The 17,080-nt window shown below is 39.1% G+C and overlaps 1 protein-coding gene across 3 annotated transcripts in view; it reads left to right on the top strand.

Annotated features, from left to right (window-relative positions):
- Positions 1–17,080, top strand: part of LOC124358976 — a 200,632-nt gene that overhangs the window by 13,502 nt on the left and 170,050 nt on the right. Inside the window, exon 1 of one of the 3 annotated variants that reach the window (XM_046811267.1) lies at positions 6,182–6,320. The exons of the other annotated variants lie outside the window; for them this stretch is intronic. Coding sequence (XP_046667223.1) covers positions 6,306–6,320 — 15 coding nt within the window. The 5' untranslated portion in view covers positions 6,182–6,305. Of the gene's footprint in view, positions 1–6,181; positions 6,321–17,080 lie in introns of those variants that run through there. 3 annotated transcript variants of the gene reach the window in all.

Consider the following 17,080-nt stretch of genomic DNA (forward strand, 5'->3'; position numbering starts at 1 on the left):
ACATATAAGGGAATATTGCGCGAAATATGTTGAACGTTGAGAGAACTCCCTCTTTATGGAGCTCAAGTGAATTCGAATGCGAAATATTTAATATTGGCTCAATAACTAAATTCAGTCAATCACATTTTTTATTGTTCATTAACAATGCAATACTGTATGGAATATTGTCATAATCATGTACTTATAATATTTATATAATATATATAACTATATTATATATAATATTATTTATATATGCCGTTTCAAATTTAATCACATCCCAAAAATATCACTTAACATGTCTATTGAAAATGCAATTTATAAGTCCATGAGATAATAATTCTGTTTTTTATATATATATATATTGAAAGGGTTTCACTAGTTTTTATACAGTCTGGTAGATCATTACAATATTTTGGCCCAAGATATGTGGTTGTTTTTTTAAAAGAATTCACGGTAATGCTTTGGAACTATAGGACAGGTTTTGAATCGTGTGGAATAGGAATGTATATGTACTGGAAAGGATGGCAGGTTTTTAAAAGTAAACACACACATAGAATATAAGAACAAGGATGGAGGGGTTAGGAAATGTTCACTAGGGAATACTATGTAAATCCGATGAATTCACGAGTTTATCTGGGAGACTTATGAAGAAGAGGAGGGAACATAAATTGTCGCGGTGTTAGACCAAACATGTGCAGCTGCTAATGCCTTCCTGCATTGACTATGTCTTTGATTTTTGTTTTTGTATGAGAAAACAAAAGCGGAATATATTGGAATATGTAAAGTTTTCCCTAGAAAAATCGGTGGGGTGGAAGTTTCAGGATTACACTACCCGTTTTAACTGTACGTCAGATCCTAGCGGGAAGGTTAAATTGCAATGAAGCGACCCGTACAAGAGATGGTTGACTGGTAACACTGCAATGTTGCCTAGTAGTGCAGTCTCCTGAGGTGACGTTAGAGCTGCTTTAGTGTTGGGATTGCATAGAAACCTGCACCTTGACTTTGACGTCCAGTTACGATTTGTTCGTTTGTCAAATAGAGTCGAATTTTTTCGTCAGCGAAACACACATGATATCTCGAAAACGAACTGACTCTGTAGACATAACGTAGCTATGGTAGGAAGGGTTGATTCAATTGAACTTTGAGTTTAGCTCCAGTTTACCTTCCTTTTATTGCAGCGTCTGGTATCTGGTGACACTGTCTCAGACTTGACTCCTGGAGTCTGGAGTCTTGTTCGTCTGAAGGGATCCAAAAACGAAACATTTAAATCGTTTCGACATCAGAGACACCTATAAATAGGTGAAGTGGTAGTCTCATTGTCTCGTCAGGTGCACAATTGAGTGCACTACGATGTGATTGACACGATCTCTGAGCACGGTGAAGAAACCGAGTTTTCTACACATAACGTAGCTATGGTAGAAAGGGTTGATTCAATTGAATTTTGAGTTTAGATCCAGTTCACCTTCCTTTTATTCCTTAAAATTCGACACGGTAGACTAGAAATTTTGCACGAATCTTCATTTCTGTATAGGCAACAGCTGATTAGTATTGGTTCCAGCTCACTATTTCGTTGTGTACCATCCCTATCTCACGGAAACGGTTATTATTTAATCACTGCTATGAAACCTAAACAAACGAAGAAAAATATGATGTATCGTATAGCAAAATATCTCGTGAAAGTTTTAATTTGTAGGTTTTATATTTTGGATGAATTTACATTTCAACATAGACAATAGGATTTTCTCGGACATTCACCATTTTGTTCAGTGATACAAAATTCAGTAACACAACGTTTCGAGATTTTCAATCTGATCTCTTCTTCAGATAAATAACTAACCTAACACATAATTTAAAACTAGGTTGAAATAAACAAATCGTACCAGATCGTTGTAACACTCGTGAAGTCAGAAATCACAACCACCATGTTGTGTGTCAACTTCACTAACTCTGAAACATGCACTTAATAAACAACTAAACACAACACTAATTATTAAAACCTAACTACAGAATACAGGTCACAATAGGTATGCATTCGTCGACCAGCCACTTACGGCAGCCGTGATTCCTCACTTACGCGTGTCACAACGGTCTGGTATGATTTGTTTATTTTAACCTAGTTTTAAATTATGTGTTAGGTTAGTTATTTACCTGAAGAAGAGATCAGATTGCAGATCTCGAAATGTAGTGTTACTGATTTTTTTTTGTCACTGAACGAGGGCAAATGTCCGGAAAAATCATGTTTCCTTCGCAAACCTTCCATCGTCAAAAACAAACTTCAAACAAATTACAGCGGCAATATTGAGTTTTCCAATGGTGCATGTCCAACCATGGAATTCGGCTGAGCGTCATCGAAGCGTAACACTCAGTAGGCTGACGTACTGTTTTGTCTATAGGGGGTGTAAACATATATTTTGTGTATGATTACCTATCTATCCGTCCGTGGGACATCTCGATAGTGAAGTGAGCTACAAAACTTACCTTGTTCCAGTCTGTCTGAAAAGTAAAAACAAGATTTATAGTTGACGTGGAATTGGTGTCAAGTTTACGGTCCGCAGGGAGTGACGAACTAGAGAGACATCTGCCCCCGAGTTTGGACGGACGGAAGCGAAGCTGAGTCTCGAGGTTGACAAACAATACGATGAAGGAGGGATTACCACATAATGCAGCTGCCTACACTGTCTTTGTTACCCACGGGCCGAGTGTGCGCTTGCTATATTTGCTCACAAGCACAGTGTACTCGCTCGTGCCGTGTCGAACATTGTGTCCCGCCTACACGTGTTGATACAGACGTCACTTGTGCCGGCTACTGAATGGCGATGAACTTGTGTCGTTGCTGTGTGTGCCCTGCGTGTTCGCTAATTATCAACAACAGGTCGTCGAGTCAAAGTTCTCTCTCGTGTGCAAAATCCACCAGTTCTTTATCTTATGATGTCCCCTCCCGTTTTATCTTATGATGTTATCTACGTTTTTATCACGTTGATTGAGGCAGGTGCCTTCGAAGCTCTCCCTTTGTGCACAAAATCCACTCCGTTTTTAAAACGTCCTCTCTATGGTTAGTTGCTATGGAAATTCCTACCTTTGTGCACAAAATGCACCAGTTCTTTATCTTACAGGTATGTTGCAACCTCCGTTTTAAAACGTTGTTAAACAGGAGGCTTTGTTACTCTGGACGAGGTCACCATCACTGAGCTCTATTCGGTTTGTTTCTTGTGTGTTCAGTTGGATGCTGGTTTTTTCTTGCCGATGCCCTTTGCTCTAAGCTCAACTCCTTAATGTTTTTCTTGAGGTGTCTTTCAAACCTCCTGAATTGTAGTGTACTAAGAATGGTATACCATGGCTACTTTTCCTCTTTGATGTCGTAAGCCATAATGTCACAGGGAACAGCATCATCTGCTTTGTTAGAAAGGGTCTTCAAATTGCAAAAGAGGGCTATTCCTGTGGTGTTTGGTCCGGGGAGCCCAGAAAGTTATGGGCAGGTTGTTTTCTGAGAACACACCCATACTAACAAAGTATATCCTTAGTACAGACATTTTAATTTGTTACTTCATGAAGTACTCTATACTCCATGATGGGCGGGCGCCACACACTTCCTAGCCAGAACCAAAATTTTCCCAATAAAATAATGCTGGATGTTTTATTTTATTAGTTTGATCGCTCTAATGGAAAAGACTAATTTTAGGGTCGTGTAACTCACCAAAAGGAGGTAATTTTTCGGAGGCGTCAAGGACGTAGCCAGCAAAGGGGTCCAAGGAGGTCCGTACTCTCCTCCCAAATTTCAATTTTTTTAATAAAATTTGTAGCAAACGATTATTATTATTAAAATATTCAGTATCACTGACATTGTACTGCTGAAAGATCGTTCTTGAAAAATAAACGGGTTGAGAACTTCGTAAGAACAAAATGGGACCTTACTACGGGAAATATCAGTTGTGTGGTCCCAAAAAAAAAAAAAAAAAAATTCCTGGTGACGTTCTTTGGAGGCGTTGTTTCTATGAAAAACAAATTCCGTATCGGTCTCTACATATATTCAGAAACACCATGAATACCAGGTGTTTTGTGAGTGATACAGTCGGTTGTAGATATAGCTGTAGAGCATCAACACAAACGGCAGACCGTAGATCGGCCCGGTGTGGTAGCCAACACAGAGAGACGCGGCGTCACTCATAATCAGGTCGATGTCCGGCCGCGGTCGGGAACCGAGCTGAGAGATGAGACAGCTGTTGAAAGTGACACCAGATTACCCCCCCCCCCCCCCGCTTCACCCGCCCACTGACACACACACACACACACACCCACTCACTCCCCAGCAACGCTCGGCTCGGGGTTTCTTCTTCAATTAGACGGCCCTGTCTGTGATAGCGGTCCCACTTTATTGTCACACTTTAACTGCCTAGCTTTTTGTTCCTGTAGTCTGTCTATAGATCCAGTTGGGTTACTTTCTGTCGCGTAGCAGATGCGTCTGATATCGCGTGACGGGGTTCCCAATTAAACATTTGGGGGATTCGGTGAAATTTGAATCCTAAAGTCCTTACGCTGGCCAGGACTGTAGTGTAGCGGGTACACAACCGAATCAAGCAATGTCGAGCGTGGCTGCTGCTTGGATGGGTGACCGCTGAGCGATTCTGTCCGTGCAAGCAGCCGCCTGCATGGTCATTGGTGGTGGTTCGGAAGTCACCTTTAAGCCGTTGGTCCCCAGGTTGTGTTAGAGAGGGCTTCTTAGCCCTAACTTCGCCTGGCAAAATAAGACATCTTTACTTTACTGCAGATTGGGACCTGTTTTGAATTGAATAAAAAACACGGCATAGTAATTTTTTTACAGGTTTTATACCAGTGACATATTTAAACCAAACCTTTAGTCACTTGTGTGTTAGGTATACAAACTTGAATAAAAAAGTTGAACAGGAAACAGTACTTGGCCCAATATTGTTTATTTTTTTACGAGGACTTTCTAAACCAAAGGTTTCATCATCAGCCGACTCGATCTTTAGTTTCGAAAGTCCTCATAAAAACACCCATATAGGAAAAGTATTGTTTAACATTTACTACTATTTAAAATATTTCTTCAATTGCTCCAAGGGTTTTCGAGTTGAACAGGATTGAAAGTTGTGACTTGCAAGTTTTCTGATTTTTAAGAACTTAATGTGGAAAAGTTTTCAAATTTTCAATTTCTAAAAGAGCAGCACTCCAAACTGAAAGACATATCGTTGCACTAGTTGGTTATTATAGTGTCACAAAGTTTGAACACAAAAGTGTTCTTTTTCGAAATTATTTTTAAAATTATATGTCATGAAACCTGCATGCACTTGTACGAATAATTAAACCATCTAAACACAGAACGCAGGCAGACACTTTATTATATTATGAAATACAGTTTTTGTTTTGCATTTTAAAGCCCGTTTTGAGTATAAGGGCATAATATTCATCTCCAGGACTAGTGTGCACTCTTTGCGGATATAGTTCCAGCGGGAGAGTCGGCAGCCACCCGTAACTTCAAGCATTTCTCCGAGTTTCCTGGGGATTTTCTCCCATTTCCCGTTAATTTTATATTTAAAATCCATTTCATCTGTTACAAAGTTAGTCAGATCCAGTTGTTTTAAGTATTATTTAACACGTAAACTAGAAAGTCTAGGAGGAAATCGAAGAACTAACCTCGAAGCTGTAATTTTTGTACACTACAAAATACGTTTATATTATAAATACTAACTCAGCTAATGGTTGGCAGATCCCTTCGATGTCACTGGCGTATTTAAGATTCGCGTTAGGGGTGCACTCATACCATCATCTTATTGGGGGGGGGGGAGAATAAATTGACCCCTTTATTTTATCAAAGTTTAGTATTTTACACACAGACGTACTTATATTGTGATGAGAAAGTATTTAAGTGCGTAACTTTACAGTAGTGTCGGCCTTCTCTTTGGATAAGCTCATAAAACAGCTGATTCCAAAGAGAAACATTTTTGTTACTACAATTGCCATCAACATTAATTTAATATTCATCAAATCGATTCTGACGTCTATGTTGGCATCACTGTCGAGATGACGGTTGTTGGTGCAGAGGCGGGCGGTATGAATGATCTATTTTTAGCAGCCGTTGATGAGCGCCGAGCCGCTCGCCGACCCCTCCCCTCCCCCCACCAACGTCGGACCAGCTGGCAGCTGTAGTGACGTCACGCGATCAGCTGAGCGGCCGCTCCGTGTCCGTCTTGTGTCAGTTTCAGTTTGACTGTAGCTCTGAGCGGTGACGGTCGTGTTTGTCTGTGGTTCTTGTGATTTTCACGTTTTCGTCTATAATCCAGTGTAACCTATATCATGTTGATTAAGGAATGCCTGTTGACAAGGTATGCCACGTGTTATTTAAAATCGTTAAATCGTTGTTTCTTTATTGAATGTGTGCAATTGTATGTATATATAATAAACAACTTACTATATTTGTACGGTAATTACGTAAGTTATTAATAATGTATCAATGTTTTTTTTTATTCCCCTGGTCGGAATTTAAAGTGGTGAGGAAATTTTGAGGGCGGAAAATTAATGGTTGTAAAACACTATATAAAGCCACTTCAGACTAATAGGGGTTTAGGAGAAAAATCGACGAGACGTACTTATTACGGACTAATTTACTATTAAAATTAAATGAAGAATTGGCATTAAATTTCCTATATCCGTTCCTCTAATGCTGCAAACAATTGTGAGGGGAAACGATCTTGTGACGTGTTTCTTTTTAGTATCCGGATTATTTGCGTTTTCAGACTTTTATACAAGGCTGTACTGTATTTTTTTATTACGCGTATTTTACTCGTTAGGAGTGTACATGAGTAAGTGAGTACATGTGTTATTTATTTATTGAAACGGAAATGAGTTGTATTGTTTTATTTTAATGATTTTCGAACTTCCACTAGCGACTTTGTATTCTTGTACAGTTTAGATCACCGTACCGAAGTACGCCACAGTTAGCTTGTACAGTACTCTCTCAGTACTAGGAGAATCGTGTACTATCACATATGTGTGTTGGCTCAAGGATGCCAAAGAAATCGACTTGTTGACACTGATCGAACAAGATATAACACACATTACTGTAGACAGTTGAACGAGGTGTCAGCAGAGGCAATGCTAATTAACAGAAGATATTGGCAGCTTACTGGAACTAATTGTCATGGTAGTTTAAAAACTAGCTTATCAGTATATTGTATACTGTGAATGAAACGTTGGCTTACTGATCACAGATGTTTAGGCTACCCATGTGCAAATATCAGAACAATGAAATTCTGCTTGCGCCTAGCTGTTCAAAATGTCATCAGTAGGGTAAAAAAGTTTGAAAACTTTAGGGGAGTGACGAAATCAGAAGTCATTTTAGTACTTTGGTATTATCCGAAGGCCACTATTTTTGGACAAGTTTTCCTTATCGGGGACCAAAATCAACTGCAGTATTAAAAAACAGGCCTTTTTAACCTTATTGAAATGTACAAGTCATTACGACGGGACGGCTATCGTATTCTGTTTCCCATCAGGAAGAGACGTCTGCGAGAGTTGAGTTGAATGCATCGCTACCAGTCGCCGCTATTCACGATCGCCACATGCACAAAACTGCCAATACGGCATTAAGATGCCAATAAAAAACTCTTCTCTTCAGTTCGAGGTAAATCCTAGAGGCGAAGGTAATTATTCGTGATGAAATTATACATTAATTAAGTGCACGACAAACAATGAAAACAAAAACTAAAAGAACAAGTAATGACGATTCGTGCGTCTAGACCTAATTGAAGGGTTACTCGTCTAGGCCTATTTGGAGAAGATTTGGCGACAGGAAGTATGACTCAGCGGGTAGTTTTCGATTCATTAAGTACTAATAGCATATAATGAAGTTGATTTTGGCCCCTATAAGGAAAACTCGTCCAAAAGTAGTGGCCTCCGGGGTAACACCGTTAGTACCGTCATTTTCAAGGGAATATTTTTTTCCAACACAAAAAGTTACAGACCTGATATTCTCTGTGTATATAGTTTTGCATAAAGGAAAATAGTCAAAATGATTTTTAAGGAGCTTTACGGGAATAAAAAGGTTTCTCTCAAAGTACAACTTTGCCCTTATAAAATGTTGCCCCTATAGTGGGAACGACATTTTTACTAACTTTGCCTATAAAAAAGCATAAAATTCCCCAAAAGTTGGATTTTTTAATTAGAAATTGATTGGTGCGGTTACGAGGAAAATTTCAGAATTTCCCTTTAAATAGATTACATTGCAAACTACCACAATCACCGAAAAAGTTAACGTAAATACACGAAAGTCGGTTTGCGCATATATTATAAAACAATTCCAAAAGTAGAAAATTTCAAATTTAACATATTAGAAAAGTTAAAGTGGTAATGGTAAAGCAATCGGTTAATACACTTCAATATCGGTGATGGATTTTGGCTAAATAAATGTAACAGTTATAAATGGCTTTCATGTTGAGATACAATGAACATGAAACATTTAGTGACATTTGGAAATATCCTGAAACTTAAAGGATTGAGGCCATATGGCCCTTTCTAATAATTATCCTTCATAAAATATAGAACAAAGTAAATGCTGAATTAAATTTGTACTAGAAGGTAACGGGTATGAACATTTTAAAAAGAGGACATTGAAGAGGTGGTTCTGTAAAACAAAGCAACTTTTGAATAAAACTAAGACGAATAGTTAATTATGTTTATATGTAACCAAGAATTAAGGTAGGAAAAAAATTTTGGAGGGGAGTCAAGACGACTGATATTTTCCCGTGTGGACAGTGCAGTGCTCTTTTCCATTTTGTCCCTTAAAAGGTTCTTGGCCCGTTTCATTGTTGAGAACGGCATTCTTTAAGCAGTACATGGCAGTAATACTGAATTATTCAAATAAATAATATTAATCGATTGCTAAAAAAGTATTTGAAATTTTTTTAAATTGGGGGGGGGGTGTCTGGACCCCTTGGCCACCTCGCTGGCTACGTCCTTGAATCTGACTATGTTGTTTAGTGTTCGTCTAATTAAAATTTCCACGTGTAAAAAGTATCGAACCCCGGTTTACCGCAGACCTGGGTACATAAGAAATCGGTGGCTTCCTCTGACCTCTCTCTGGCCGAATAAAATACAGCATAAAAGCACGAGCCTGTATATGTGGAAAGCGTTCAACATGAGCCATCCTGATGGAAATAATTGACAGCGAAGTGGGTTGTACAATTATGACCGCGTTATCTCTTGTAGCGCGGGATTAGCTAGCAATAATTCCGCCGGATAGCCGAGTATTGACTCATAAAACCTGTCGTGGCGGGACTTTTTATCGGTCTGTTCTGGGATGCGTGATACATTCACGGTCATGTGTGGCAGGTGGAACGTGTATTTCACGCGGGATTAACCTACAACAGTGTTCACGTCACGTGATCTATGACGTTCAGTCGATATAATGTTTTATACGGAGTGATTAAGAGCGCTCAGCCCTAGTTCCTGCTGATCACCGTCGGAACTGACAATCACTCGGTTTTAACAAGTCGTAGTCTCCTACACTGCGTCATGGCCAGGGTGGCCAGTGCAAAATCCTAAAGGGGGACTTTTGGGATTTATAAGGAGAACAGTAATAAATATTTGTATAAATTTTGCGAAAAATGTATAGTACATTATTTAATAACTCGAATTTGATTTGTTTTGACATACGAATAAAAAATTAAATATTATTAAAGAATATACTTATGGATAAGAGTATTATTTGAGGCTATTATTTTGTATGTGACATAGGATTGAATTAATTATTGTTAGAATATTCCTCTTCAAAAATTTCAACTGGTTTGAACTCTATTTTTTAGAATGATACTAAAAATAACTTTAGTGAATTATTTGGAATTAATTCATTGCATTGATTCATTACATTATTGGTAAGCTATACTAACAGACTATATCAGAAATATCACTATAACAGAAATATATATATATATATATATATATATATATATATATATATATATATAAATATTATATATATATATATATATAACGCATTATGAAATGTTATATAAGTGATGAACTTATCTGATGGAATCCCTATTCAGGCTTTGCCTTTGGGACCCTACTTTCCTATTAAAACTATACTTGATTTTTCATAACAGAATGTTATTTTGTGTTAATATAGATTTGTAGTACTCATGTGATTTTGTCTTGGTACTAATATTTGAGTTTTTTTTTTTAGAAAATAAATAATGTATTTATTAATTTAATTAACCTGTTATACATAAGTATGAAATCAAACGGTGAGTCAGTGACACTATAGACAACACTCAACATACAACTGAATCTAACAGCAGTTCACATGCCATGGCATTACGTGTGCTCTGCAGTAACTTGTCATTGCCTATCTTCGGAAATGGGAAGAATGTTTTAATGTGATGCTACTATTTTAGAACATGTAAATGTTTACCGAAAAGCCGGACGTGTTACATAATTTCCTAAAGCCGGGAGGATATTGTCTTCTAAAGCCAGACGTTTGGTCACCCTGATCATGGCATAGAAGACCTCTCTAACACTGAACCTGGGGACCAACGGCTTAAAGGTGACTTCTGAACCACCACCAACGGCCGGGCGGGCGGGCTGCTTGAAAGGACAGAATTGCTCAGCGGTCACCCATTCAAGCAGCAGCCACACTCGACGTTGCTTGATCCGGTTATGTTGCGATAACCGTTGTACCCGCTACACTACGCCATTGGCCAGTCTTATACCGGTGTTTGACTCTGTCTCGAGACAAACTACCATTAAATGAGCAGTAATTACTCCGCAAGATGTAGGGGCAGGGCAGAGTCTAATAATTCAAGCTACTTGAATAAAAAGCGAGTACACCGTTTTACTAAACGGTCCTGAACTCGGTGCTGCGGTTTTTAACCCCGTAATTTGTTAGAGTCAGAAATTCGGGAGAAAGCAAGCGACCTCGCGCTGTAAAACGTTCGCAATTCAGGTATTATTTCTATTGACCACGACTTCACGAACTGGCAACTGCGCATGCGCAATTCAGGCCACTTGACCGATTTGGTGACCGAGACTGGCGGTTTAGTAGGATCGTTTTAAGGACATCGTGATTACCGCAATATGGATAGGATATTTCACAAGCATACATAAATACATGGAAATATTAAGGTTTTCAATATATTGCTGTATACACTAGTAGGGTTAGAAATCGCCTTTGAATTAATTTTCCAATACCTGTCCACACTACTTTTCCGTGACTATTTTCCAATTATTTGATCATCGTAAAAGTTGTTTTTAATAGTCTTAAATGTCCCCTTAAAATATTGAAAGATGCATTATAGAATTCAAAACTGTCTTTGGTGAAGACTCACTTGTATTCTTCACACTTAGGGAAGCCGATGGCCGCACGGTCTCAGACGTCAGACTTTGCACAAGATCACATTCTGTCTGTGGACGTAGCACTTTTCATCAGTACTGTGTCTACTTTCCTTCGTATCCTGTTTGATAAGATCCTCACACATGCCGGTGGCCTATTAGGAAAGGCAGAATAAGCCGTAACAGATCGGTGTCCTTTTTATAAAACCAATAGAACAACACCCTTTGGGTAGAGGAAATTCAAGTTCAAGATTTCGCCAAGGTGTGTTTTTTTACAACTTTTACAGTATTATTTTTTAACAGAATTTTGATTTTAGCTCCAGTTCAAATTGCTCTTATTGCAGCGTCTAGAATCTAACTCTGTCACAGACTTGACTCCTGGAATCTGGAGTCATGTAGCCTACGTCTGAGGAGATCCAAAGAAAGTCGACGACGAAGAAGCTCAACACGAAACCTATAAATAGGTGAAGTGGTAGTCTCATTGTCTCGTCAGGTACACAATTGGGTGCACTACGATGTGATAAGGCACGATCTGGAGCAACCGTGTATTTTTTTCTCGTTCTTTTTGGAAATCCAGCAGCAGCGACGACTCCGTGTGGCTGTCGCTTTCTTCGGCCTTAATGTCCTTATTACCCTCCGACAATTCCTCAGAAGATTTGCATCATCCATCAAGGGACTGTCTGCGCCAACAGCCACACTTTCCCCTCGGTCGCTCTGCAGGACAAGGATTATTAGCCCAGTTGCTGCAGTCGCGGTCCGCGACCTATTTATCCGCCCCGGCTCGTCTGGTTTCGTTTCCGGCCGTATCGCCCGCCGCGCCACCGCCTTATCACCCGATACCACCAATTAGGTTTAATAGTCCTTCATAAACAGCGATAGAGCTCCGAACCGCCGCGCCCGCCGCCCTCCTTGTTTATTACCTGCATAATATCAGGACCGATCGGGTGATTCGTTCGCGCTCTTCTCCTAATTGTCTGCACCTAGATGCCGAATGCGAAAGTTGGATGTGGAGCAAACTATGGTCACCGCATAAAATATATGCTCGTGTTATGGATAACTAGTAGTTACCCGCGGCCTCTCACGTAATGTCGTGCTGAACAAACTGGGACATCATAGGAATGAAGTAAAAAGTATAACGCGACGTTTCGAGGATTGGGATCTATCCTCTTCGTCAGGTGGGGGAGGTATTAAATACATATAAAATAAAGAACAAAAAGAAGAAAATGTGGGAAAGAAAGGGTTCAAACATTCCCAAAAGCTGCTCAGAGTTCAGTCCAGGCGTTGTCACTGCGCAGGATGCACTTGTGCTCGAGACTTGCATTCTGTGCAGTGATAACGTCTGGACTTGGACTTTAAGCTTCGGTTTATTTATCATGGAATTCCCTCCACTTTTCAAATCGTCTATTGAATTGAAGCGGGGTTGCATTTTTGGCCTTGAAAGACTGTTTTCCTTTGTGAGTGATTGTATAATTATTTATTTCAGTAAGTGTGGCATATTCTTACTGGAATTAGTTATTACCAGTTGTAGTTTAATTCAGTACACCGTTTATATGAAAGCCCAGTCCACTCGTAAGGTCGCACAGAGAGGTTTAACTAGAGCTTGTTGAGCTAATCCATGGCCAAGGACTTGTGACTAGCAAACATCCGATAATAACGCTGTCGCCGCGCCGCACTTGTCCTCTCTGTGTCAAACCTACACTTACTGTTCAGCATGCAATATAACTAGCTATGTAGTAGTATTCCTTGCAGCACGACAAGCAGCATTTGTCGGGTGGAGTGTATAGCTCTCTGCCCTCTCTGCGTCAAACCTACACTTACTGTTCTGCATACAATATAACTAGCTATGTAGTAGTATTCCTTGCAGCACGGACAAGCAGCATTTGTCAAGTGGAGTGTATAGCTCTCTGCCCTCTCAGCGTCAAACCTACACTTACTGTTCAGCATACAATATAACTAGCTATGTAGTAGTATTCCTTGCAGTACGACAAGCAGCATTTGTCAAGTGGAGTGTATAGCTCTCTGCCCTCTCTGCGTCAAACCTACACTGACTGTTCAGCATACAATATAACTAGCTATGTAGTAGTATTCCTTGCAGCACGACAAACAGCATTTGTCAAGTGGAGTGTATAGCTCTCTGCCCTCTCTGCGTCAAACCTACACTTACTGTTCAGCATACAATATAACTAGCTATGTAGTAGTATTCCTTGCAGCACGACAAGCAGCATTTGTCAAGTGGAGTGTATAGCTCTCTGCCCTCTCTGCGTCAAACCTACACTTACTGTTCAGCATACAATATAACTAGCTATGTAGTAGTATTCCTTGCAGCACGACAAGCAGCATTTGTCGAGTGGAGTGTATAGCTCTCTGCCCTCTCTGCGTCAAACCTACACTTACTGTTCAGCATACAATATAACTAGCTATGTAGTAGTATTCCTTGCAGCACGACAAGCAGCATTTGTCGAGTGGAGTGTATAGCTCTCTGCCCTCTCTGCGTCAAACCTACACTTACTGTTCAGCATACAATATAACTAGCTATGTAGTAGTATTCCTTGCAGCACGACAAGCAGCATTTGTCAAGTGGAGTGTATAGCTCTCTGCCCTCTCTGCGTCAAACCTACACTTACTGTTCAGCATACAATATAACTAGCTATGTAGTAGTATTCCTTGCAGCACGACAAGCAGCATTTGTCGAGTGGAGTGTATAGCTCTCTGCCCTCTCTGCGTCAAACCTACACTTACTGTTCAGCATACAATATAACTAGCTATGTAGTAGTATTCCTTGCAGCACGACAAGCAGCATTTGTCAAGTGGAGTGTATAGCTCTCTGCCCTCTCTGCGTCAAACCTACACTTACTGTTCAGCATACAATATAACTAGCTATGTAGTAGTATTCCTTGCAGCACGACAAGCAGCATTTGTCGGGTGGAGTGTATAGCTCTCTGCCCTCTCTGCGTCAAACCTACACTTACTGTTCAGCATACAATATAACTAGCTATGTAGTAGTATTCCTTGCAGCACGACAAGCAGCATTTGTCGAGTGGAGTGTATAGCTCTCTGCACTCTCTGCGTCAAACCTGCACTTACTGTTCAGCATACAATATAACTAGCTATGTAGTAGTATTCCTTGCAGCACGACAAGCAGCATTTGTCGAGTGGAGTGTATAGCTCTCTGCCACTCTCTGCGTCAAACCTACACTCTGTTCAGCATACAATATAACTACAAGTATTATCTTACTGTTCAGCATACAATATAACTAGCTATGTAGTAGTATTCCTTGCAGCACGACAAGCAGCATTTGTCAAGTGGAGTGTATAGCTAGCTGTAGTGCAGGACGAACGAGAAACTAATCCATGGCCAAGGACTTGTGACTTGGCCTTTTTGTATCAAACCTAACAGTAGACCGTAGAGTGCTGAACGTACACTTATGCTACTATTAAATAATGTTTGTTTTTTTGTACTTTAATTTTGCATTTTTATTCTTAAATTATTTATTTCGTTTTGTTTCCTTACATTGTTAATCTTTTAACCATTCAAGTGGTTTACGAGTGTAGGTTTCTTTTGCTAGTCTACTTCTCGAAACCAGTTGAAAGGACGGGTATTTTTATGAATTCTGTTTGCCGTTGCTGTATGCACTGTTTTATGGCCTGTAGTAATAGTCCATTGTATTCGTTAAAAGTGCAATACAACGTCTTAATTTAATGATTTAAGGATGTTATGAATGTAGACGTATTGTTAGGTTTTATGTTGTGTAGCGTATGGTGACGTAAAATAGTATACGGAGCATCGCATCAAAGGTTTTACATAACAATTTGTTTGGGTTTCAATCCACGCTGGCCTTTTTCCTAGAATAATCTTCAGTAATATAAATTGTCATTCAAGAGTAATGACATTTCGAGTCCAATCGATTTGGTGCCTTTCTTACATACAGAATTTTAAATTATTCTGAAAAAGTAGTGGAATTCTGCCGAAAAGTTTTAATACCGTACACTTTTGGGGAAACTATAGCAGCGAGTAGTGTATACAACCCTACGTCGCCTTAACGTCGAATCACAATCAGAAAAATCTTTATTCAGTCGTTACACTTGGTTACATGAATGGCGTCACATGATTGGGAAAGTAAACTGTTAAGTTTACTAAATATATTTTACATTAGTATATAACTAAATCTAATACAATATAATTTTACAATATAATTTTACCGATGGTAAATACTATTGTGAATTGTATAAAATTCAGAAAAGGAGTACAACCGGCAGGTCAGTCAGGTAGCTTTTAATTTTATTTTTAAATAATTTACCATTTTATATTAATTTTATATAGCTTGGCGGTAAATTAAAAAAACTAGCTCTTATGTATATTGTTTTTATACATAAAGAATGTTAAGTTATGTTGAGCTACTGCCATATTATTTCTATTTATCGTGTATTATAACTATGGTTCTCACCACTTTCTGCCTAAGCTATGAGCACGATTCATCACTGACATTATAATTACACACACACACACACACACACACACACACACGCGCGCGCGCGCGCGCGCGCATAGTGAACCGTCATGATACCCAGTTGAGGAAGTGATACTTCACAATTTCATTCCATTGAAGTTTTTAAAATGACACGAATAGCTGTTTTTGTTTAACTAAAATTGAATCTAAATTTGTTATTGATGTGGAAGACATGTTGTCTGGCCTGTAACAGTAGTCGGTGGCTGTGCCATATGTAATTGCTCGGAGATATCTGACGTTACGCTTTCTGGTCGCTCCCTGTGGCTGATACACTTTCACGACTCGAGCGGTGAGCCCAAGCCTGCTTGTGTTCGGCACCATATTTAATTACACTCTTCAATTTCACCAAGTCCAAATTTCTAACAATAGAATTTCTAAAGTAGGTTTCTAAAAGTCAAAATTACCACCAGCAATTACAATTATCTTCATGTGAAGAACGTTTGGGGTTCCTCCAAGTCCAAATTAACAGCAATGATCTTCGTACCAAAGCAGTTTAGGGCTTTTCTAAGTCCAAATAAACGGCAATGATCTTCGTACCAAAACAGTTTAGGGCTTCCCCAAGTCCAAATTAACATCAATGATCTTCGTACCAAAAAATAGGGCTTCTCCAAGTCCAAATAAACGGCAATGATCTTCGTACCAAAACAGTTTAGGGCTTCTCCAAGTCCAAATTAACATCAATGATCTTCGTACCAAAATATAGGGCTTCTCCAAGTCCAAATAAACGGCAATGATCTTCGTACCAAAGCAGTTTAGGGTTTCTCTAAGTCAGAATTACCAACACAATGATCTTCGTACCAAACCATTTTATGGATTCTTCAAGTTCAAATTAACTGCAATGATCGAATCAAGAAAGTTATGGGTTTCTCCAAGTCCGATTGAACGGCATTAATCTTCGTACCAAATCTGTTTAGAGCTGTTTGTTTCTCTACCGAACAATTTGAGAGTAGATTTCTCAAAATCTAAATTAATATCAATAATTTATCTATCAACAAGGTTTGTCTTTGCTCAAGTCTAAATTTCAAACAGTAAATAGAATTTCTGAAATTAGGGATTTATCAAGTCAACATTCTAACAATGAATTGATTTTCTCCTGTATGTTTGATTGCTGCCATTGAAATGTGTTAATTTGAAATGTCGAATACCTCGTGAGCGAGTTAAAGTTACTTAGTTGCATTATCCGCCTCCTCCCACCTGGCTTTCTTATGAAGCAAAAACGGTTCTGTTACAATCGAATCATATTTTTCTCC

Source organism: Homalodisca vitripennis, chromosome 4 (assembly GCF_021130785.1).
Source record: "Homalodisca vitripennis isolate AUS2020 chromosome 4, UT_GWSS_2.1, whole genome shotgun sequence".
Taxonomy (NCBI): domain Eukaryota; kingdom Metazoa; phylum Arthropoda; class Insecta; order Hemiptera; family Cicadellidae; genus Homalodisca; species Homalodisca vitripennis.